This window comes from Mytilus trossulus, chromosome 5 (genome assembly GCF_036588685.1).
Source record: "Mytilus trossulus isolate FHL-02 chromosome 5, PNRI_Mtr1.1.1.hap1, whole genome shotgun sequence".
Lineage (NCBI taxonomy): Eukaryota > Metazoa > Mollusca > Bivalvia > Mytilida > Mytilidae > Mytilus > Mytilus trossulus.
Window position 1 is genome coordinate 15,288,254 of NC_086377.1, and position 19,903 is coordinate 15,308,156.

The 19,903-nt window shown below is 32.6% G+C and overlaps 1 protein-coding gene across 1 annotated transcript; it reads right to left on the reverse strand.

The window, feature by feature from the left end:
* Nucleotides 1-1,287: 1,287 nt before the first annotated feature.
* Nucleotides 1,288-16,224, reverse strand: LOC134718570 (uncharacterized). The gene is made up of 5 exons (XM_063581180.1): nucleotides 16,088-16,224; nucleotides 11,383-11,628; nucleotides 9,930-10,055; nucleotides 7,232-7,642; nucleotides 1,288-1,778 (listed from the first exon to the last, which is right to left on the reverse strand). The coding sequence occupies exons 1-5, from the start codon at nucleotides 16,095-16,097 to the stop codon at nucleotides 1,669-1,671; spliced, it is 903 nt and encodes a 300-aa protein (XP_063437250.1). The 5' UTR covers nucleotides 16,098-16,224; the 3' UTR covers nucleotides 1,288-1,668.
* Nucleotides 16,225-19,903: the final 3,679 nt, after the last annotated feature.

Genomic DNA, 19,903 nt, shown 5'->3' on the forward strand with positions numbered 1-19,903 from the left:
TAATGTAGACCAATTTGAAAACGGGACCAAAAGTTAAAAATCTACATACACAGTTAGATTCGGCATATCAAAGAACCCCAATTATTCAATTTTGATGAAATCAAACAAAGTTTATATTTGGACCCTTTGGGCCCCTTATTCCTAAACTGTTGGGACCAAAACTCCCAAAATCATTACCAACCTTCCTTTTATGGTCATAAACCTTGTGTTTAAATTTCATAGATTTCTATTTACTTATACTAAAGTTATGGTGCGAAAACCAAGAAAAATGCTTATTTGGGTCCCTTTTTGGCCCCTAATTCCTAAACTGTTGGGACCTAAACTCCCAAAATCAATACCAACCTTCCTTTTGTGGTCATAAACATTGTGTTTAAATTTCATTATTTTCTATTTACTTAAACTAAAGTTATTGTGCGAAAACCAAGAATAATGCTTATTTGGGCCCTTTTTTGGCCCCTAATTCCTACACTATTGAAACCAAAACTCCCAAAATCAATCCCAACCTTTCTTTTGTGGTCATAAACCTTGTGTCAAAATTTCATAGATTTCTATTAACTTAAGCTAAAGTTATAGTGCGAAAACCAAGAAAATGCTTATTTGGGCCCTTTTTGGCCCCTAATTCCTAAAATGTTGGGACCAAAACTCCCAAAATCAATACCAACCTTCCTTTTGTGGTCATAAACCTTGTGATAAAATTTTATAGATTTATATTCACCTTTACTAAAGTTAGAGTGCGAAAACTAAAAGTATTCGGACGACGACGACGACGACGCCAACGTGATAGCAATATACGACGAAAATTTTTTCAAAATTTGCGGTCGTATAAAAACAATAGTACACATGACACAACATAGAAAACTAAAGAATAAACAATTCGAACCCCACCGAAAACTAGGGATGATCTCAGGTGCTCCGGAAGGGTAAGCAGATCCTGCTCCACATGTGGCACCCGTCGTGTTGCTTATGTGATTACAAATTCGGTAAATAGTCTAATTCGGGAGGTCACATCAATGAAAGGGAAGGGGATTGTAGTTACGACGTCAGGAACATATCCGATATCATTTGTGAAACGATTATTTCATAACGGTCAACCAACTCGTGATAGCGTCCGTAAAATTTACGAAGGGATGATTTCAATTTCACCATTTGGAACTCATACATGACTGTATACATGGCCGTACTGTGACCTATAGTAGTTGTAATTATGTCTCTTTTGGAGAATTGTCTCACTGACAACCATACGATATCTTCATTGTTTTTCGTTGAAATAAAGATAATAAATTCGTGTTAAAAATAAAAATATTGACTTTATTGCAAAGGTACAAAATATCAAATATATAGTATATCGTTGTGAAAAGTGATTAAGAAGATCGTTATTATAGTGACATGTGTACATAAGAATAAAAACATTATTACATACTAATAATACAATAGTTAATTTAAATTACACATTAGCCACTTAAAACTTAGATTTTTATATGTTCAGTAAGCAAAATTAATGTGAAACTTTTACTTGTAAAGAAGTTCATTTCTTATACAGACTCACATTATTGTAAGCTTTACAGTATAGTAAGAAATGTTTCTCATCTTCGACAGTTCCGTCGTTGCACAAGGTGCAGAGAAGACATTCACCAGGATCCTCGTCTCGCCCGGTGAATAAAGAACCAATCAAAAGAATAAACGGATGGATAACAGTAAAACAAAAATGAGTCCAACCGAGCTTCGAGTAATCGGACCGGCGTTTGATTTGGACTGAACTTGTTCCTTTAGATCTGAAACTAAACAATTAAATAAAATATAATAATGTCTAAATATTTCTATAAATCATTACGTCTTTTCATAATTGTGATTGATTTCAATCTAACTGTAAGACCTTATCCGACTTTGTTTAAACCCTTATAATTGACAATTGTATTATTTCATATTTTGTCACGTGTCTTATAAATGACTATTCGATATGCGTTTTGCTCATGGTACGTGTATACTGCCTTACAGGGGTCTACAGTTGATAACATCTTAGTCATTTGATGTATGATGAGGATCTATCACACCACATCTCCTTACAATTAATACATGTAGTTTATCTTTACTGTGACAGAATGGTTTACTGAACAATTGTGTTTAATTTCTGATTTTGAAGTATAACACTTTGAATAATACTGGAAATTATTACATTTATTGCAATGAATTATATTGATTTCCCAGTTAGATAAAAACCGATAATTTCACATGTGAAATAAACGTGGTTATTTCACCCTCTGACGTCATACAACAATAGGCGTTGTCAAGACGTCGATAACGTCGAAACAAAACATGCGTAGGAAAAACATATAGTTCCTTACATTTTGTACATTAATTTCATAAAAAAAAGCAATTTGACAATGTAATAAAAAGTATAACTAATCGCCGTATTTGAATATCAAAAATAAGACAACTTGTGACCGAACGCCGCTATGGATTAAACTCGTGCTGCGCACTCGTTTAACCCTTTCAGCGCCGAGACGTTGTTTTTTTACATGGTTACGTTGCCATACATATTTCAATGACGTTACTTAAATGATACGTAACGTAACGTCAACACATTACCTACAAGCACATGCACGCTATAGGACGATTAATTGAACATCTCATATATGCGGAGAAATGTCCCATATCTCCGGCCACCTTTGAATTAACTTGAGTTCACGTAGCGATTTTTGTTTACTTTTCAGGCTAGAATTCGAAGTTTATTTTTTTTTTATTTATTCTTTTCTAGAATACTATTTAAAACAACCGATAATATGGAAATAAATGAAGATTCTTATAGCTAGATGGATATCATTAACAATGAAGATATATTGATGAAAATATAGCTCAATTTCTGTATTTTGATATGAAGAGGGTGCTAAACGGTTATTTTCGTGCAACATGTTTTGATATTTTTATTCCAAGTGTAGCCGTGAAAAAAGATTGTCGTTATTCATCGTAATTTGTGAAATCGGTAAAAAGATAAACGTGCAAGAAAGTTTCAATTGTTCGTTCATCGTTAAATGGCAATTTTATTTCGCCTTCTTTCGTGTAGTTACCCCTCTCTTTACTCCCCTCTATAAAGCATCACCAAATGTAAGATTTGATATTATCAAATGATTAAAAAAAAACGAGCAGTGTTCTCAGTTTCTTCATACTTGGCGCAGGTCTGTTTTTTCTTAAGCACCATTGATGAAAAATTCAACTGAACACTTTGCAGATCTTTGCATATCACCACAAAATAACGGATACCAGTATATAGCATTGTAATAATTCAACCATCATATAACTTGAGTCCCAACTTATTGAGTAATAAATTGTTCTGCGGCAAATATTTCATTAATACACAACAATAACCTATCTTTTTTTTTGAAAAATAAGTTTGCTTTAACATTACAATTGTGTGACTTATATTTCATTTTGATTTGCCGGTTTGATTTTGAAGAATGTCACTTTTCTGACTAGACCAGTACATGTAGTTGTGAATATTTAGCATTTTTGCTACTTTTTTTATATAGCCTAAAATTATTTATTTTTTGGAATTCTACAATTCAAATCAATTAATGCTTTACATGTCAACGGCATGCGAATTTTCATAATTTCACTAAATATTTATTTATGCAGCACTTGGTGTCTAAATTTAATGTATTAATATCTGTGGTTCTAACTGTCTTGACATTTTTATATAGAGAAAGCCGATTTTTTCCAGGTACTGTTTTTAAAAAAGTGTACAATTAAGGTACAGGTTTAAGAAATACTTTGCTGTGCTAATTACATGTCTGACTTAACCTCAGTTATGTCATTAAATGGGGCCTGTCGCTAAAATAATTTTGTTTATTGTTGCGATCGTTGACATCGAAAATCTGATATGAACCCCTTTTTCTCTGGTGTGATATAGGCAGAAAATGAGGAGAAACTATCTCATCGTATAGACACATGCTTTTGACAAGAGTTTATTAAGGGATTTCGTTAAAATAGATATAGCCCTAAATACTTGAACTATTTTCCTTCATTGATTCCTACATCATGATGTAAAGTGTCTAATTACTAGTACATGTACACAGTTAGTTTGAAGTTTAATGAAATAAAATAGGTAAATGTTGATACCAATAGTTTACTCCAATCATAATTACGGCCGATGTACTTTCCTTTTTACTGTAATTAATTCTTCAAGTAATGAATTTGATTTTAATAAATGCACACATTATAATCACAAACTGGCCGACTTACACTAAAAGCCCTTCTCTCAATTTTAAAAAGAGATCCATGCATGCCAGACTCAGTGAAAATGAGACTTAAACTCCAGTACACAAACAAATTTACAAAGATATATGTCGAGGTCAACTTACAGTCTGAGAAGAAGATAGTCGGACATATGCATTATACGATATTTCAAACAATAAAAGCATAAGTATAAATTGGCTGCGAATATATTATTGGAGGCTACACATATTTGTTATACCATTAACTTCCTAAATTAAGATTTAGCAGTCTGATATAAACGAACATAACTGTTAGTCAATGAAAAAAAAACCACTCAATTACTATCGAAAACGACGAATGGACTGGGACAATAAAACGAACTCTCAGACATGAGTGGAAAACAAAGCTGTTGACTGACAAAGATATTAAAATGGTCCTGGGTTAAAATTTAATCATTCATATCCCATTCATAGTAAGATTGAAGATTGCACTTGTGTGAATAATATGAAAATTTAGACGACCCTTTATTTTCAAGTTGAAAATTTGATTTTTAAACCAAACCGCGGGCAACATTAAAAAAACACTGGAATTACAAGAGATGCCTCATTATATGTTTTTATATTTTTTATCCATTTTCCATAGCTCTATTCGATTATTTCTTAATCCTTTTCATATGTAGTCATACGAAGTAGCTATATTGCAGTCTTGTTTAGTCTTTCTTAGTAACGAAAAAACCCGATTCAAAATGACGGCAATAGTGTAATAATTTTAATGGATCAGATGGACTAATCTACATGCTAACTTCTGTATATGAACAAATTAAGTTCGTATATCAGTTGCGTGAGTTGGGTTGAATTGTCAGTACTAGTATTAGCTTGTATGTAATTTAAATATATAAAATCGTGCACTGCCAACCGTGTTTATATATTGTTTTATTATTTAGCTGGTTTTTTTTTAACACTAATGGTTGTTAAAATAAACAATTCAGAAATTTCTTTTGGCACCAGTATTATATTTGAAAGAGTTCGTTATAATAAGCCATGATAGCTGTACTTATGGTTACAAATGAGTCACTTATAGCCACTAAAGTCATCGGGACAAGGCTACGGGTCATCGTACTGCCTTATACAATAGTTATGTATATATGATCTCTCCCAGTTTTTGATGTTGTTCAGTCTTTTAATAGTAATCTTTTCTTTCTGTGTAAATTTAACTCGTCTTGTGGTCAGTATTATTTTTTTTGCCATGGCATTGACTTGTGAGATTGACTATCTCTTTGGTATCTTTTGCCTCTCTTTTCGTATGCACGATTGGTCACTATATAATTCAATGTGAAACATTTCAAATGATATGAGCACGACATGTTTTAGCTTTAAGCATTGCAGGATCGAAAAAAAAACCACGAAAACAAAAGGTATGTGATACGACAGCCACTTTACCAATGGCTTCTTCTTGGCTTTGGAACAACTCAGCATTTTTTGTAGGCATTTATTCCCTCCTCTAATCTAGAACTGTCGGGTACCAGTTTAATATTAGAACAGATAGAAAAAAAACTTTTAAAAGGAGCTTTGCTTGTCAAAATTGAACCAAGCACAAACAAAAAACACAGTAACAAAGGATAAAAATAAATCCAAAAATACTCAGTAAGTGATGGGTAAATCAAAACACGATCTTAATTCAAAATTGAATATGTATTCTAATATTGAATTGACAACAACGTGAGACACATGGACACATAAGGCGGAATATCAATATGCAGATTGTATGCCATAATTAAGTATTAGAATAATAAATACAAAAATCCGGGTCCAGTTTATTTGGTTTTAGCAGAATATTATTTTACAATGAGAAGACAGACATTGTCAAAATTATTCATTATAAGTTATAACTTAAATATTTGTTGTTTTTAAAACTAGTGAAGTCAAACCACGTTTAAGCCAACCCGAAATGGGTAAATTTGATGGGTAAAATAGTGCATTTAAAAAGAGATTTTCCCGAATTCCACCGACTATATTTGCAGAGCTAACCTTCTAAATTTGAACTAACAGTTTTATTGAATAAATTTACAAACAACAAACTATTAAACAAATTGTCGAATGATTTTCGATCTGTAACACTTCACATTGTAAAAATCGGTAAAAACTCAATGGTTTTACTGCAAAACGTTTCCAGTAATATCAAGTACCTGCCATTTTTATCCGCATAAACGTCACACACAGCATCAATTTTGATGACGTCATTCAGAGAAACGTTACAATTTAAAAATAAAATAACAACTTTTTTTTTTACAGTCAACCATGTGAGCTATTTTCATTCAGTTAATTTAATAAATAAAGGCATACAAAGTTTATAATTGGAGTATAGATTGTGTAAAAGTTTGCACATTATCTTAGAAAAAAATAGTTTTCAACCCCAAAATTCAATAAATAATTTGAGACTTTTATGTTTATTTTTGAATAACAGAACAAAGTCAATTATTTTTCTTTAAACCTAATATGGTTTCGGCAGTCAAATGAAGTTTTTTATATACGTTTTTAATGCTTTGTATGTTCTACTGAAAAACGACAAAAATGTCGTTTTGGCGTGCTAGCGGTAAACGACAAAAATGTCGTTTTGGCACCGAAAGGGTTAATCCATGCGTCGTTCGGTCACGCGTTGTATTTTTTTTTATATTCAAATACGGCGATTAGTTATACTATAAATGTTCTGTCCACCCTCGTTTTTTACCACTCTTAACCATGAAAATCTACTGCCCTAAAATCGGAATTCAATATGATTCAAATTAAACCGTTAACCTCTAGTAACCTCGAGTTTCTCGGACAATGTAAAGACTTTTGTGCTTCGTCATATTATTTGTGTTTTGCATTCAAGCGATTACCTGAAGTTTGACTAGACTATTTTTGTACATCAAATTGGTGATCAGAATATGTTTTGAAGGAAAAAAACATATACCCCTCCCCCTTTTTTTTAAGTGAAATGGTCGTTCCAAGATTAAGTGGTTTTTTTTATTAATTTAACTTACGTTTTCCCAGTAACATACTGCGAAGAGATTGCTGCTCTGCTTTAAGTTCATTCTGTGAGTTTCGAGTCTCTCTATAGTCAGATTCTAACTTGTGTTGTGCTGCTCTGAAATCATTCCGTATCTTATCGACTGCGTTTTTGGTTTCCCTACGTAAACTACTTTGAGTGTCTCTCAGGTCATTTTTCAGAACTTCCTGGGATGCAGTCATATCATTTAAGTTTTGCTTCATAACGATCATCTTTTGGTTGAATTCTTCAAACTTCTTTCTGTTTTCTGTTCCCATGACATCAATCTGTTTTTGCATTTCCTCCTGATGTCTAACTTGACGTTCATATTCTGAATTTAAAGTATTTAGTTCTGTTGTAAGATTATTGATGCGCTCGTTAAAGGTCACAGTTATATTCTGAAGAACTAAAAAGAAATATAAAAATCGTCTTATTTTATTTTTTACTGGATGTTGTTACAACAGCTATCTACCAGTCGTTTCTTGTATATTCAAACTTTCGTTGCCAGAAAATAAGATGATCGTATAGAACTTTAATAATCATTAATTGAAACATTGATGTAAACATAAATCGTCGAGGAACACCTTTGCATAACAACGTATGACATACATGTAATGTAGCTGATAGCTCTAAAATAATATAAATGTGAACACCTGTCCAATTGAAAAACAGACAAGTCTTGTGTATGAACATCGGCGATGGTCAGAACTCGCAACCTCAACTTCTCAGGCTAGGGAACACTATAACAGAACAAGTAGTTAAGGCCATTCTTTTAAATGAGCTAACCTTCAATTTATATATATATAGATAAAAAAAAATGGAAATGTGGAATATCCACCAAAGTTCTAATGAAGTGGAGTCAAGTAATTTTGGGCAAACGTTCAGCATTCAAATATGGGGAAATGCCAATATCGATATAAAATTCCTTCTCCAAAAATATGAAATAATAGTTTATGGATATTTTTATTGTTGTCTCAAATCTATACCTTAAGGTTTTTAATATATTTGATAAATGAAAATTGGCGATGTTCCTCAGATAGATAGTTAACACATTGAGCAAATACTTGATCGTTTAAGCGATATTTTAAATATTTAGGAATTGTTGAACGTATAAATTGTCTATTAATTATTATACCTTACGATTTTATTTTTTCTAACAGTTACTTAAAACAAAAGTTCATATTCACAGTTGTAAAGTTAAATACAAGTTCAAAGAGTTGCTGATCATATTTCATTCTAAAACACTGAATGAATATTAAAATGTAGTAAAAACGTAGTTTTATTACTTGCAAACAATTTTTAATACAAATAAAAGGAGATATGGTTTAAGGTCAACGAAATAAATTATCATGTGTAAATAAATTGTCAACTTCGTGAATTTTCAGAAAATATATTTAAATATAAATCTAATAATAAAAGTGAAACTAATTAAATTTTTACAGCCTCATTGACATATTCATATTTATCACTGTTTAGTGTTATAGTATGCTGTCATTGAAACTAACTTGTATTTTTTGTCTATCTGATGAGTTAAGTAAGCCTTTTTCAACGATTTTTATAGTTCGTTTTTATGTTGTACTGTTATACCACTGTCCCAGGTTAGGGGAGGGTTGGGATCCCGCTAACATGTTTAACCCCGCCACATTATTTATGTATGTACCTGTCCCAAGTCAGGAACCTGTAATTCAGTGGTTGTCGTTGGTTTATGTGTTACATATTTGTTTTTCGTTCAATTTTCTTTACATAAGTAAGGCCGTTAGTTTTCTCGTTTGAATTGTTTTACATTGTCTTATCGGGGCCTTTTATAGCTGACTATGCGGTATGGGCTTTGCTCATTGTTGAAGGCCGTATGGTGACCTGTAGTTGTTAATGTTTGTGTCATTTTGATCTTTTGTGAATAGTTGTCTCATTGGCAATCATACCACATCTTCTTTTTTATATATTGAGTAGATGTAACAGTTTGAAGTTACATGTAAAATTGAGAATGGGACATATGTACATATATTGATGCATATTTATTATATATAAATATAATGCTCCGTGTCTATGGTTGTACATTGGTCTATACATAGATATAGGAAGATGTGGTGTGAGTGCCAATGAGACAACTCTCCATCCAAATAACAATTTAAAAATTAAACCATTATAGGTTAAAGTACGGCCTTCAACACGGAGCCTTGGCTCACACCGAACAACAAGCTATAAAGGGCCCCAAAATTACTAGTGTGTAAAACCATTCAAACGGGAAAACCAACGGTACATGTTTATATTATATACATTGTGACTTCGATGAAGATTTTTCTTATTGGCACTCCTACCACATCTTCTTATTTCTATATTATCTCGATGCATCAGGTTCATTTTCGCCCTGAATATGAGTGAAGTATTTGTCGTTGGAAGTGAGCAAGATACAATCAATCAGTATTGCATTACACATTCTATAACTCAAGACAATATCTTTAATTCCCTGAACATCAGTAAGGGAACAACTATATATCTTAAACAGGGGGTGGTTATAGTTTTTCTTCTAAAACAAAATATTCCGATCCTTAATTTAATCCAAAATACGTATTCTTCAATGTCAAGCAGATGACAAAAATAAACAAATTTCTGACAGAAACATAAAACAAACAATAACCCGTCCCCTTGAAGTAAAATGATTGCTCCCTAAACACTCCAGAAATACAACGTACCTGTTTCTAATGTGTCCAAGTTGTCATTTTGATCGTAATGCCCAGCATACAATAATCTAATGTCATTTTCAAATTTTGTCTTCTGTTGTTTCATATCTAATATGTCTTTTTCCATACTGGATATCTCTGAAAATAAACAGAGTGAGTAAAAAGTGAAATCACAAAAATACTGAACTCCAAAGAAAATTCAAACGGAAAGTTCCTAATCGAAAGGCAAAATCGCATGATAAAACACGTCTAACGAATGAACAACAACTGTCATATTCCTGATTTGTGCAGGCATTAATTTCAAATGTAGAACATAGTGGATTGAAACTAGGTTTATAGCGCCCAACCTCTCACTTGTACGACAGTCGCATCAGTTTCCATTATATTTTATTTTACCATATACAAATGATTAAGAGTTTGACCAATGAAAATCATTTTACATTAAGTACATCTATGAAACCAAAATATTAAAAAAAAAAGACAATAAAGCTATAGAGGACTATAGAACAATCATCCTATTTACAATGCTCTTTTTTTAATTTCACTCCGGCTACATCCATCAATAAAAACTGACCGCCAAAAAGTAGAAATGATTGACTGGTTGATGTTTAACGCCACTGTTAAAAGTGGCGTTAAAAATCAACCCGTCAATAAAATATACATCGGCCTCTTTTCCTCTTCAAAAAATTTGGTCATATTTAATTTAAAAATTGAGCAAAAAATAAATAATAAACTCATCCATATTGCAGAAGGAGAGGGGGCCTTTGTAGCATTTATTGAACTTATATAGATAAGGAATGACTTTCAGATTGACATAATTGAGCTGCATCGGATAGAAATTTACCTAACGCAGGTGCCCCTATACAAGTACATTTATAATAAAATTGAGAATAGAAATGGGATATGTATCAAAGAGATAACAACCCGACCATATAAAAAACAACAGCAGATTAGGTCACCAACAGGTCTTCAATGTAACGAAAAATTCCCGCACCCGGAGGCGTCCTTCAGCAGGCCTCTAAACAAATATATACTAGTTCAGTGATAATGAACGCCATACTAATTTCAACTAAAATTAAAATAATACAAGACTAACATAGGCCAGAGGCTCCTGACTTGGGACAGGCGCAAAAATGCGGCGGGGTTAAACATGTTTATGAGATCTCAACGCTCCCCTATACCTCTAGCCAATGTAGAAAAGTAAACGCATAACAATAAGAGTTCATTTTGATACACTCAAATTAAATATGAATGTTGGTCTATTTTGTTGATTTTGTTTATAGAGTTAAACTTTCTAACTAAATTTCCAGTGAGATTTTTTCCCGAACTTAGGTTACGGTATGTATTAAATAATATATGTAAGTACAAAAGGTCGATTTCTTTCCGACTCAACTCTATGCTAAAACCTTAAGTAAATACATAGCACTTCGAATTGGTAATAAGAGAACTATATTTATTGACGTACTTTTCTCATCAAGGGACAAATTCGCCATTTTGTATAATGATAATGCAACGGAGACGATACTACACACTGCTATGATACCAAACAAAACTTTCCATTTCCATTTTTTAATCCAAACACATGTAAATATTTGTCGCTGTGTATTTTTCGTCTGTTTCCCGCCATTGGACTTCATACCAACAACACAATCACTTTCCTTCTCATTAAGTAATTTGTCAGAGGGATCTGAATACTCATGGTCGTCTTTGTCTAAAATGTCAAAATTGAGAATTAAAACATTGCGCCAAAGAAAAGATATGTAAAACTCATTCGGTCAGAGAGCAATGTAGTGTTTTAATCAGTTAATTATATTGAAAAACATCAAGTTTCCTTTTCGGTCAGACAAACCCCGGAAGGTTGCAGTCTTGTAATTGACTGCTCCATACGCTTACATGCAAAAGAGCTGATCTTTGAAAATAAAAAAATGCTACATAGAAACAAAATCATGTTCATATCATGTATGTACTAATGTGAAATTGTGATTCAATAAAAAAAAAAGGGAGGGGGGGTCTTGCCCCGAAGAATAAAAAGTTACGCAATCCTGAAGTCAAAACATTTTTTTCTACTTTCTGTTTGCTATTTTTACTAGGCCGCACCACTTCCAGTAAACATGATATCTTTCCACTTTCCTGGATTGATATCCCCAAAAGATGCAAGATTTTTTTTAAAGTCTATATATATGTTTCAATTTAGCATTAACCTATAATCAAACAGAAAAAAACGAGTTCGGAAAAAAATTCAGAAAAAAATGCTAATGTTTTGACATGCACCAGAAACCGGAGTTGTAATACTAGACTAGTACCGGAACAGTTTGGCACAGACTTACTTAACAGATTTATGATTTTCTAATTAGTTGTGAACGATTGGCTTTGAACTAAATGACTGTAACTACGAGAACTCTCATTTCTGAAAGTAAAGTATATAAGTACCCGGCAATGTCAACTCTGTGTATCATTTATATTTATATTCCTCTGATGAGTTAAGCCTTTTTCAGCTGATTGTAGTTCTTCCTCATGATGTAATGTTACACCATTTTCACTAGTTAGGCAGAGGGTTCGGATCCTGCTAACATGTTCAAACTCGCCACGTTCTGTATGTATTAGCCTGTGAAATTAGCATTGTGTAATTCAGATGTTGTCGTTTTGTTAATGTGTTAATTAGGCTGTTTGTTTTCTTGTTTGAATTGTTTTACATTCATCATTTAGGAACCTTTTATAAATAACTTTGGTGTATATGCTTTATTCATTGTTGAAAGCCGTACGGTGACCTATAGTTAATAACGTCTGTGTCATTTGGTCTCCTGTGGAGAGTTGTCTCATTGACAATTATACCACATCTTTTTATATATTTAGCAAGTCTTTCCTGCGTCCCTTCTACCGTCTGATCATGTTTGGTTATGTACCATTAAAATGCAACGTGAAAAAATATAGTATATAATTGAAAGCGGTCTTACTTTTAGCCATCAATATAATATTGTTCATTTATAAGCCATGTGAATCTAGTTTTACACGGTGGTTGCTTCCTTTAAAAGACCAGTGGCAAATAGTTCATGCCTTTTCAAGACAAATGCGACGATAATTTTAACTCCATCCAGATCTTCGTTGAAAGCTGCAGAAATTAGTACAATGTAATAACACTACATATCTATGACTAAAAAGATCACAATCGAGCACAGTTTGTAACAATCAAGTTTATATGGTGGCGGAGTACTTGACAAATCTCTCGATACAAGTACTTATATCTATGCGTTTATTACATAATCATTCTATTTATTTATTTCAATTTAAATCTCGAAATCTTGTCAACGTTTCGAAATGCATTTATATTCGTAGACAAGTCTTTCTACCATACTGTAGTTATGATGTGAGGCAAAGTAAATATAATGTTTTCCTGGTTTTACTACCATCACATTTTGTTTTGCCGCATTTAAATCACAATGTTGAATTATTTTTTTTTTATTGACACTGACAGTCAAAATCCCTAAGGGTGACTGGGGTATAGAAATATGGTCACTTGGTTTTCTCACGACCGGCAGTAAAACGCTTTTCGAAGTGGGGCGTCCTTATGGCTTTGTGGGATGTATCAAGTTCGCAGTCACGTCCGATCAGAAGGGGGACGTTAAATCCGATGCCTCGTGTAAAGAGAGTGCCACGCTCTTTGCACGTTAAGAACCCTTGCAACAACTCTTTGAGGGGTCCGTAGGTGGCCTGTTGCAAGGCAAAATGTCTGTCCCTATCCAATATACCCTCCTTTTCCGGTGGCAGTCCAAATTTCTCCGACCATCATGCCTGATAGTCTCTATTGTATTAACCTACCTATTGTATTTATTGTGAACTTGTTCTAGTCCTGAATATACATGAAATATTTGCCACTGGACATTAAGCAACCAACAATCAATCAATCAATATGACAGTCAAATGTGCCGAAGCAATCAGTAATTCCACACTACCTTAATCTAAAGGAGACAATTAAACACACACATGTTTTTTTTTCAAATTTAATTGTAAAACCTAACTTACTATGGTGAGTTTATTTACATAATTATGTCTTAACAAATTGTTAAAGCTAAGTTTCATTTTCATAGTTGTAAAGGTGCATTGTGAATAATCACATGTCACAATTCTCATACTTCAGTTTGCATTTAAATGCAGTCAACTTGTATAGTTCCATAAAATACAAATAATTGTATGAAATGTCACCGACAAAAGTAAACAAAAACAAAATAACTACATTATTTACTTATAATAAATCAATTGTTAATTCCATTGAATATAATAATTCTGAAAATATATTTTGAATAGAGGAATCCAAAAGTTAATATGAAAGTGAAAGTAGTTTTTACAAACATGTTTGTGTGTTTACACTGTTGAATTATGTAGTCAGTTCAATAATTAATAGATTTATTATATGTGGGTCTTACTGGGGTCTAAGCGTTACGCGGGATTGCCGATTTTTTGTAAGCGTGACACGTGAAAGACAAATTATTGTGTCGTGAAAACGGGAAATAAGGTCTAGCGTGACCCGGGAAATGACAAAAACATGAGAATTGCTTAGGTAGCAATAAACAGTTAGGAAAAAATACTAAAATTTGCCCTTATGAATTTTACTATTCCCTTGTCATTGCTTTCTTGCAATATCAAGCTTACTGTTTGTGTCATATATGGGCATATGTATGTAATCAGAATCTTCCATAGATTTTATTTCTAGTATATAAAATGGTAAAATACAATTTCATTTTGGTGTATCCATGGTAACAAACAATCTGCATTTATTTGTTATAAAATATTGCAAAAAGGGAGGGGGGGGAAGATGTCACGTATTTCCCCAAAATTTGTCTAAAAGTAGAATTTCAATCGCTTGAAGTAATACCTTTTCTGAAACTGTGTACATATATCATTCAACAAATCCAATGAAAATCATATGTCTTTCGTCTCATTTTTTTGTAAAATTGCGTCAAAAACTTCGTGTAGAAAAAGGGTGTTTGTAAACAGTACATTAATTTCTGGACCGATGGACGGTCTAGCTATGAAAATACGGACTGTCAAACAGAAAACAGCCCATAAAACATGTAAAAAAACAATCTTGATGCTCTTATAAACCACCTTTGAAGGCTAAATTAGCACTCATCTGTCTAAAAATGAGTTTTATTACACAATAACTGTCCTATTTGAAAAATCCACAGGGGCCATAATGCGAAAACTAAACTCCTAACTGTGTATTGCTACCTTACGTACATAGTGTAAGCGGGATACGAGAAGCTGACAAATCAGTAAGCGGGATCCGGGATCGGAACCCTCCAAGGAGACCCCCTTATATGTCTCATCGTTAGAAGTAATTTGTGAAGCATTTTAGATCAAACAATGTTATATGAAAGCGCAAACATCATTTTTGGTTTTCTTTTACTTCCTATAACAAACATAACATAAAAGAGAGCGACCTACAATATTGCATTATACAACGTAGTTAACATGGTTAATACCATTTAAGAAAAACATCAGCTACATTGGGGAATCCAGGGGTTGGAACCTCCTTTTTTTTTTGGCCGATCAATGCATTTGAATGGGAACATACAGTTGGAACCCCCTCTTTTTTTTGTCCTTGGTTTGGAACCCCCCTTTATATAATGGCTGGATCCGCCCCTGGCAGCTATAATTTTAAAATGATAATTTATATTAATTTGCCACCGACAGATCTAGAATCTTCGATTGGTGAAAGGGTTCTTTTTTTTAACTTGAAAAAACCTGTACAACATATTTTACTTTAAACAGAATATATGTTCCTGATTCAACACACTCCATCCTATCCAAACAGAGGCCAGTTAACTTAGATGTAATATTCTACCCGTCACCCCATATTAAAGGTTTTAAAGAAATATCTTAAATGTAAAAAGTAACAATTGTAGAAAACAACAACTTGAATAAGGTGCAGCCGTGTTATCTTATACACCAACATTTCACTATATATATATACACACTGCATTGCTTATTTTTATTCAGTATTTTTCTTACATTAGATCTACGTAAGAACTGCGACTAAAATCTCCGCCATTTTCTTGAATACTTGTATATCAACCATATTCCTTTCTGTATCTGATTTATTTATTATTATCCCCAAGATCACAATGAGGTGTTCCTTAAATTATCTGTTTGTAAATATTATAATTACTTACCTGTATACATCTTTGTCTGTAGTAGTAGAATGAAATTAAATACGATAACACACAAGTCAATTTAGAATAAGTGCATGTAAAAATAGATGATGTGGAAATTTCCTGTCTGGGTTATTCTTGTGCTAAATTTAGAACGCGCGTTATCGTAATTATGGGGCTCTGAACGGGCCATAACTAAACACCATATTATGTTATGCCTTGTTCACACGTACGTTTAATTCGAATCGAATGCGAATCCAATTCCAATTGATTCGAATTGGCTAGTTCGAATTATCCAATTTGCATTAGAAATACTAATTTGTTAATACGAATTAAATGTTATAAACGTCGTTTGGACAGTTAATCGAATTTGATACACATTGTTATTCGAATTAGAACTGACGTTAGGACGTTAAACGTTTCGAATACGAATTAAACTAATTCTAATTAGTTAATGCGAATCGAATTCGAATTACGTGTGAACTCAGCATTATTTGTCTACAAAGGCCACCTGACTGAACGGTATAATAACAAACGTAACAAGACAATTTCCTGTCCCAGTTATTCTTTTGCTAGATTTAGAACAAGTTATCATAACTAAAGGGCTCTGAACGGATCATTATAAAACACCATATTTAATTTGCCTATCAAGGCCACCTGACTTAGCGGTATAAACACAAACGTAACAGAACACAATTGTATATATATAATAGTTACAAAAAGTGTAAAATTGCTTATTTTATATTTGTTATTCTCATCGGATTTTGTCTAATGCCTAGTTCGTTTCTATGTGTGTTACATTTTCATGTTGTGTCGTTAATTCCTCTTATTTTTAATGCGTTTCCCTCAGTTTTAGTTTGTTACCCAAATTTAGTTTTTTGTCCATAGATTCACGAGTTTTGAACAGCGGTAAACTACTGTTGCCTTTATTTAGTTATAATTGGAATCAATAAGGGAAATTCTAAAAGGATTAATGTATACGATAGATTTTAATCCTTATCTTTTGTCTCATCGTTACGAAGTTGACATACTTTTGTCTAGTTTTATAGTAAAGGTAATGTTTTCTATTTTACGTTTGGTATATTATTAGTAAGGTGTTGCATTGTTAAAAGATTGGTTCTCTAACTTAATAAATCTTGCCTGTGGTGTATTCATAGCCATTTTCTTAAATTACCATCAACAGTATCGCTAAATCAAAACAAAATGAAAGCCATGGGTATATAAATATCTATAAAATTGGAAAAGCAAGGGTTTATATACATGAATCATTTGAAACCGGCAATGTTAAAAGTCACAAAACAAAACATTTACAAAAATTATTACGGCCAAAACTACAGAAGAAAAGTATGACACAAACCATGCAGACAATTGACATCCAATCAAATCTACATGGATCGTTACGGTAGTAGAACACTAACTTTCAATTTCTATATGTCTACTCAGATCGCTCAATTATCATGGTTTATTTTCTTGAGATAATTTTTATTGCGGATATATTCTCTATTGAAGATGTGCAGATTCAGTTTTAATCGTAATTAATATGCAATATAAAAGAACTATATATGGATTTAGGAATTTCGCTCAAATTGGAAGCCTATGAATATCTTCAACTTGTGGTGAGATGAACGATTTTTATCTGTGTTAAAGGCCTCCATTTCATATAAAGTTTAGCAATAAAGCACTGTGTTCTTTAAATTTCCCCTCCTTTAATATGTCAGAAGAGACATGTATTGTCGAAATGCGCATCTGGTGCAAGAAAATTAGTACCGTTAATTTTATTATGTCAAGTAATTTTGTATCCTAAATTAAAAGAGAGGCTAAAGTTAGCAAATGGAAATTCAAACTCTCAGGACAAAATAAACTGGCAACCCAATGGCAAAATATAGAAACAAAAGACCAACAGACAATAAACAGCATCCATATCCTTTCTTCCGATATAATAATAGAATTTGTCCTTTGTGCTGCGATGCAATAAATGAATGTTTGTTCTTAAAAACGTTTCCGTGCGTTTACTTTCATTTTCTCTATTACGATAATTTTTCATCAAAATGATTAAACAGGCCAACCGATTGATTAATTGTTGGTTGCTCAATGTCCAGTGAAAAGTATTTCATGCAAGTTAAGGACTTAAACGAATTAATATGAAAAGTATGTCCCTAATAACGCTTTCCAGGTTTAAGCTCGTCGAAATGCTTAATCAACTGTAAAATGAAGAGTAACATAATTTTTACACTGAAACAGACCACCTACGGACCTCCTAAAGAGTTATTGCTGGTGTTCATATGCATCAAACTGTTTGGGTGTTCATTACTTTCAGAGAGCATGGAATGTGGCTGCGTACTTGTACATTCCGCACAGACACATGTATGTCTCTCTTCTGCAAACCCAAGTGTCCATATTTCTATTTCCCAGTTCGGCACCTCTGGAAGGCAGTTCATTTGAGTTATATTTCAATTTTATATATTATTTAAAAGCATGTTTATATGCCATACTATTTGATGATGTAGTTGTCTTAATAGTGGATTGTTCTTGTATAGCAAGATCTTTTGTATTTAATTGTCTCTTTGTATTAAACCTGTGCGTATTGTGGAAAGTTATAAACCAACATTTGATGGATTGGTATTGATAAGCCAGTTGTTTCTCCGTCCTAGTACGGTATTATCGTTTTAGTTTCGTAATTATAAATACTAAGGTTTTCTAAACCCAGAAAAGACACATATTAACAAGTGAAATATGTTTTTTTTCAACAATTGTAACAGAAATAAGTCTAGCTGAGTCGTTCCACGCGCCGTTGTTTACATTGGAAAGAAAGACATGTTGAACGAGTTCGTCATGAATAATTAAATATAGTGTAGGCAACTACTATTTAAAACTTCACCAGGAAAATTGATATCAGAACAGTGACTGTATATAATAGAGAAATATACAGTGAACACATTTTCACTACGAAAGTAGAACGAGTGCAATATAAATAAAAATAACACTGTGTGTACTCCTGACGTGAAAGAGATCCATTGACTATCGTTTGTTTTTTGTTTGCGTATTCCTGTATTAGATCCTGAAATCGATAAATAATACATAAAGTGTCATGTATATATAATATTTGCAAGTGTTATTCATGTTTGAATTCATGTATAGATATGACAATATTTATATTACTTTAGGATAGGTGACTGCATGGCATTATTTCAGTTCTTCATAGGATTGTTCGCAAATGAACACTAATATATTTTGTATTGTCATCGATTGTAACCGAGTGGTCAACGAAGTCGATCTACTGTATCACTAGCCGGTCACCACCGATGTTGTGAGTTCAAAAACCACACGGGGCAGGTGCATTTAACTCTCATCTTAATTGACTAGGATTGTCTGCTCAGTTTTCCTACAGATAGTCGGTGGTCTCTTCTGCTTTCTTTGCCAATAAAAACTTATTGCTACGAATTATTTCAATAGTGTTGATAATTGCGTTAAAGGAAAGGGCTAGCCACTGAAAGTATTGTGCAGTAAATATTTGTATATAAATGTATATATTATATCAGAATACAAATAATGTTATTGTTATGATTGTAATTGTTTATTATAAAAATAAACAGATCATCAGAAAAAACATAATGCGATATTAGTGTTTAATAATTTAGAAAGTAGAACATTAAAATTAAGAATATAAATTAAGTATCATAATAATCATGGTAATCTCTTCATACCTGCCATTAAAAAGTCTGACAGCTTCTGTTGAAAAGTGTTTTGTGTCCGAACTATTTCATCGATTTGTTTTTGAACCACGATATCTTTTGTGTCAAGTTTCCCAATCTTCAGCCTGGTATTGTTATTATAATT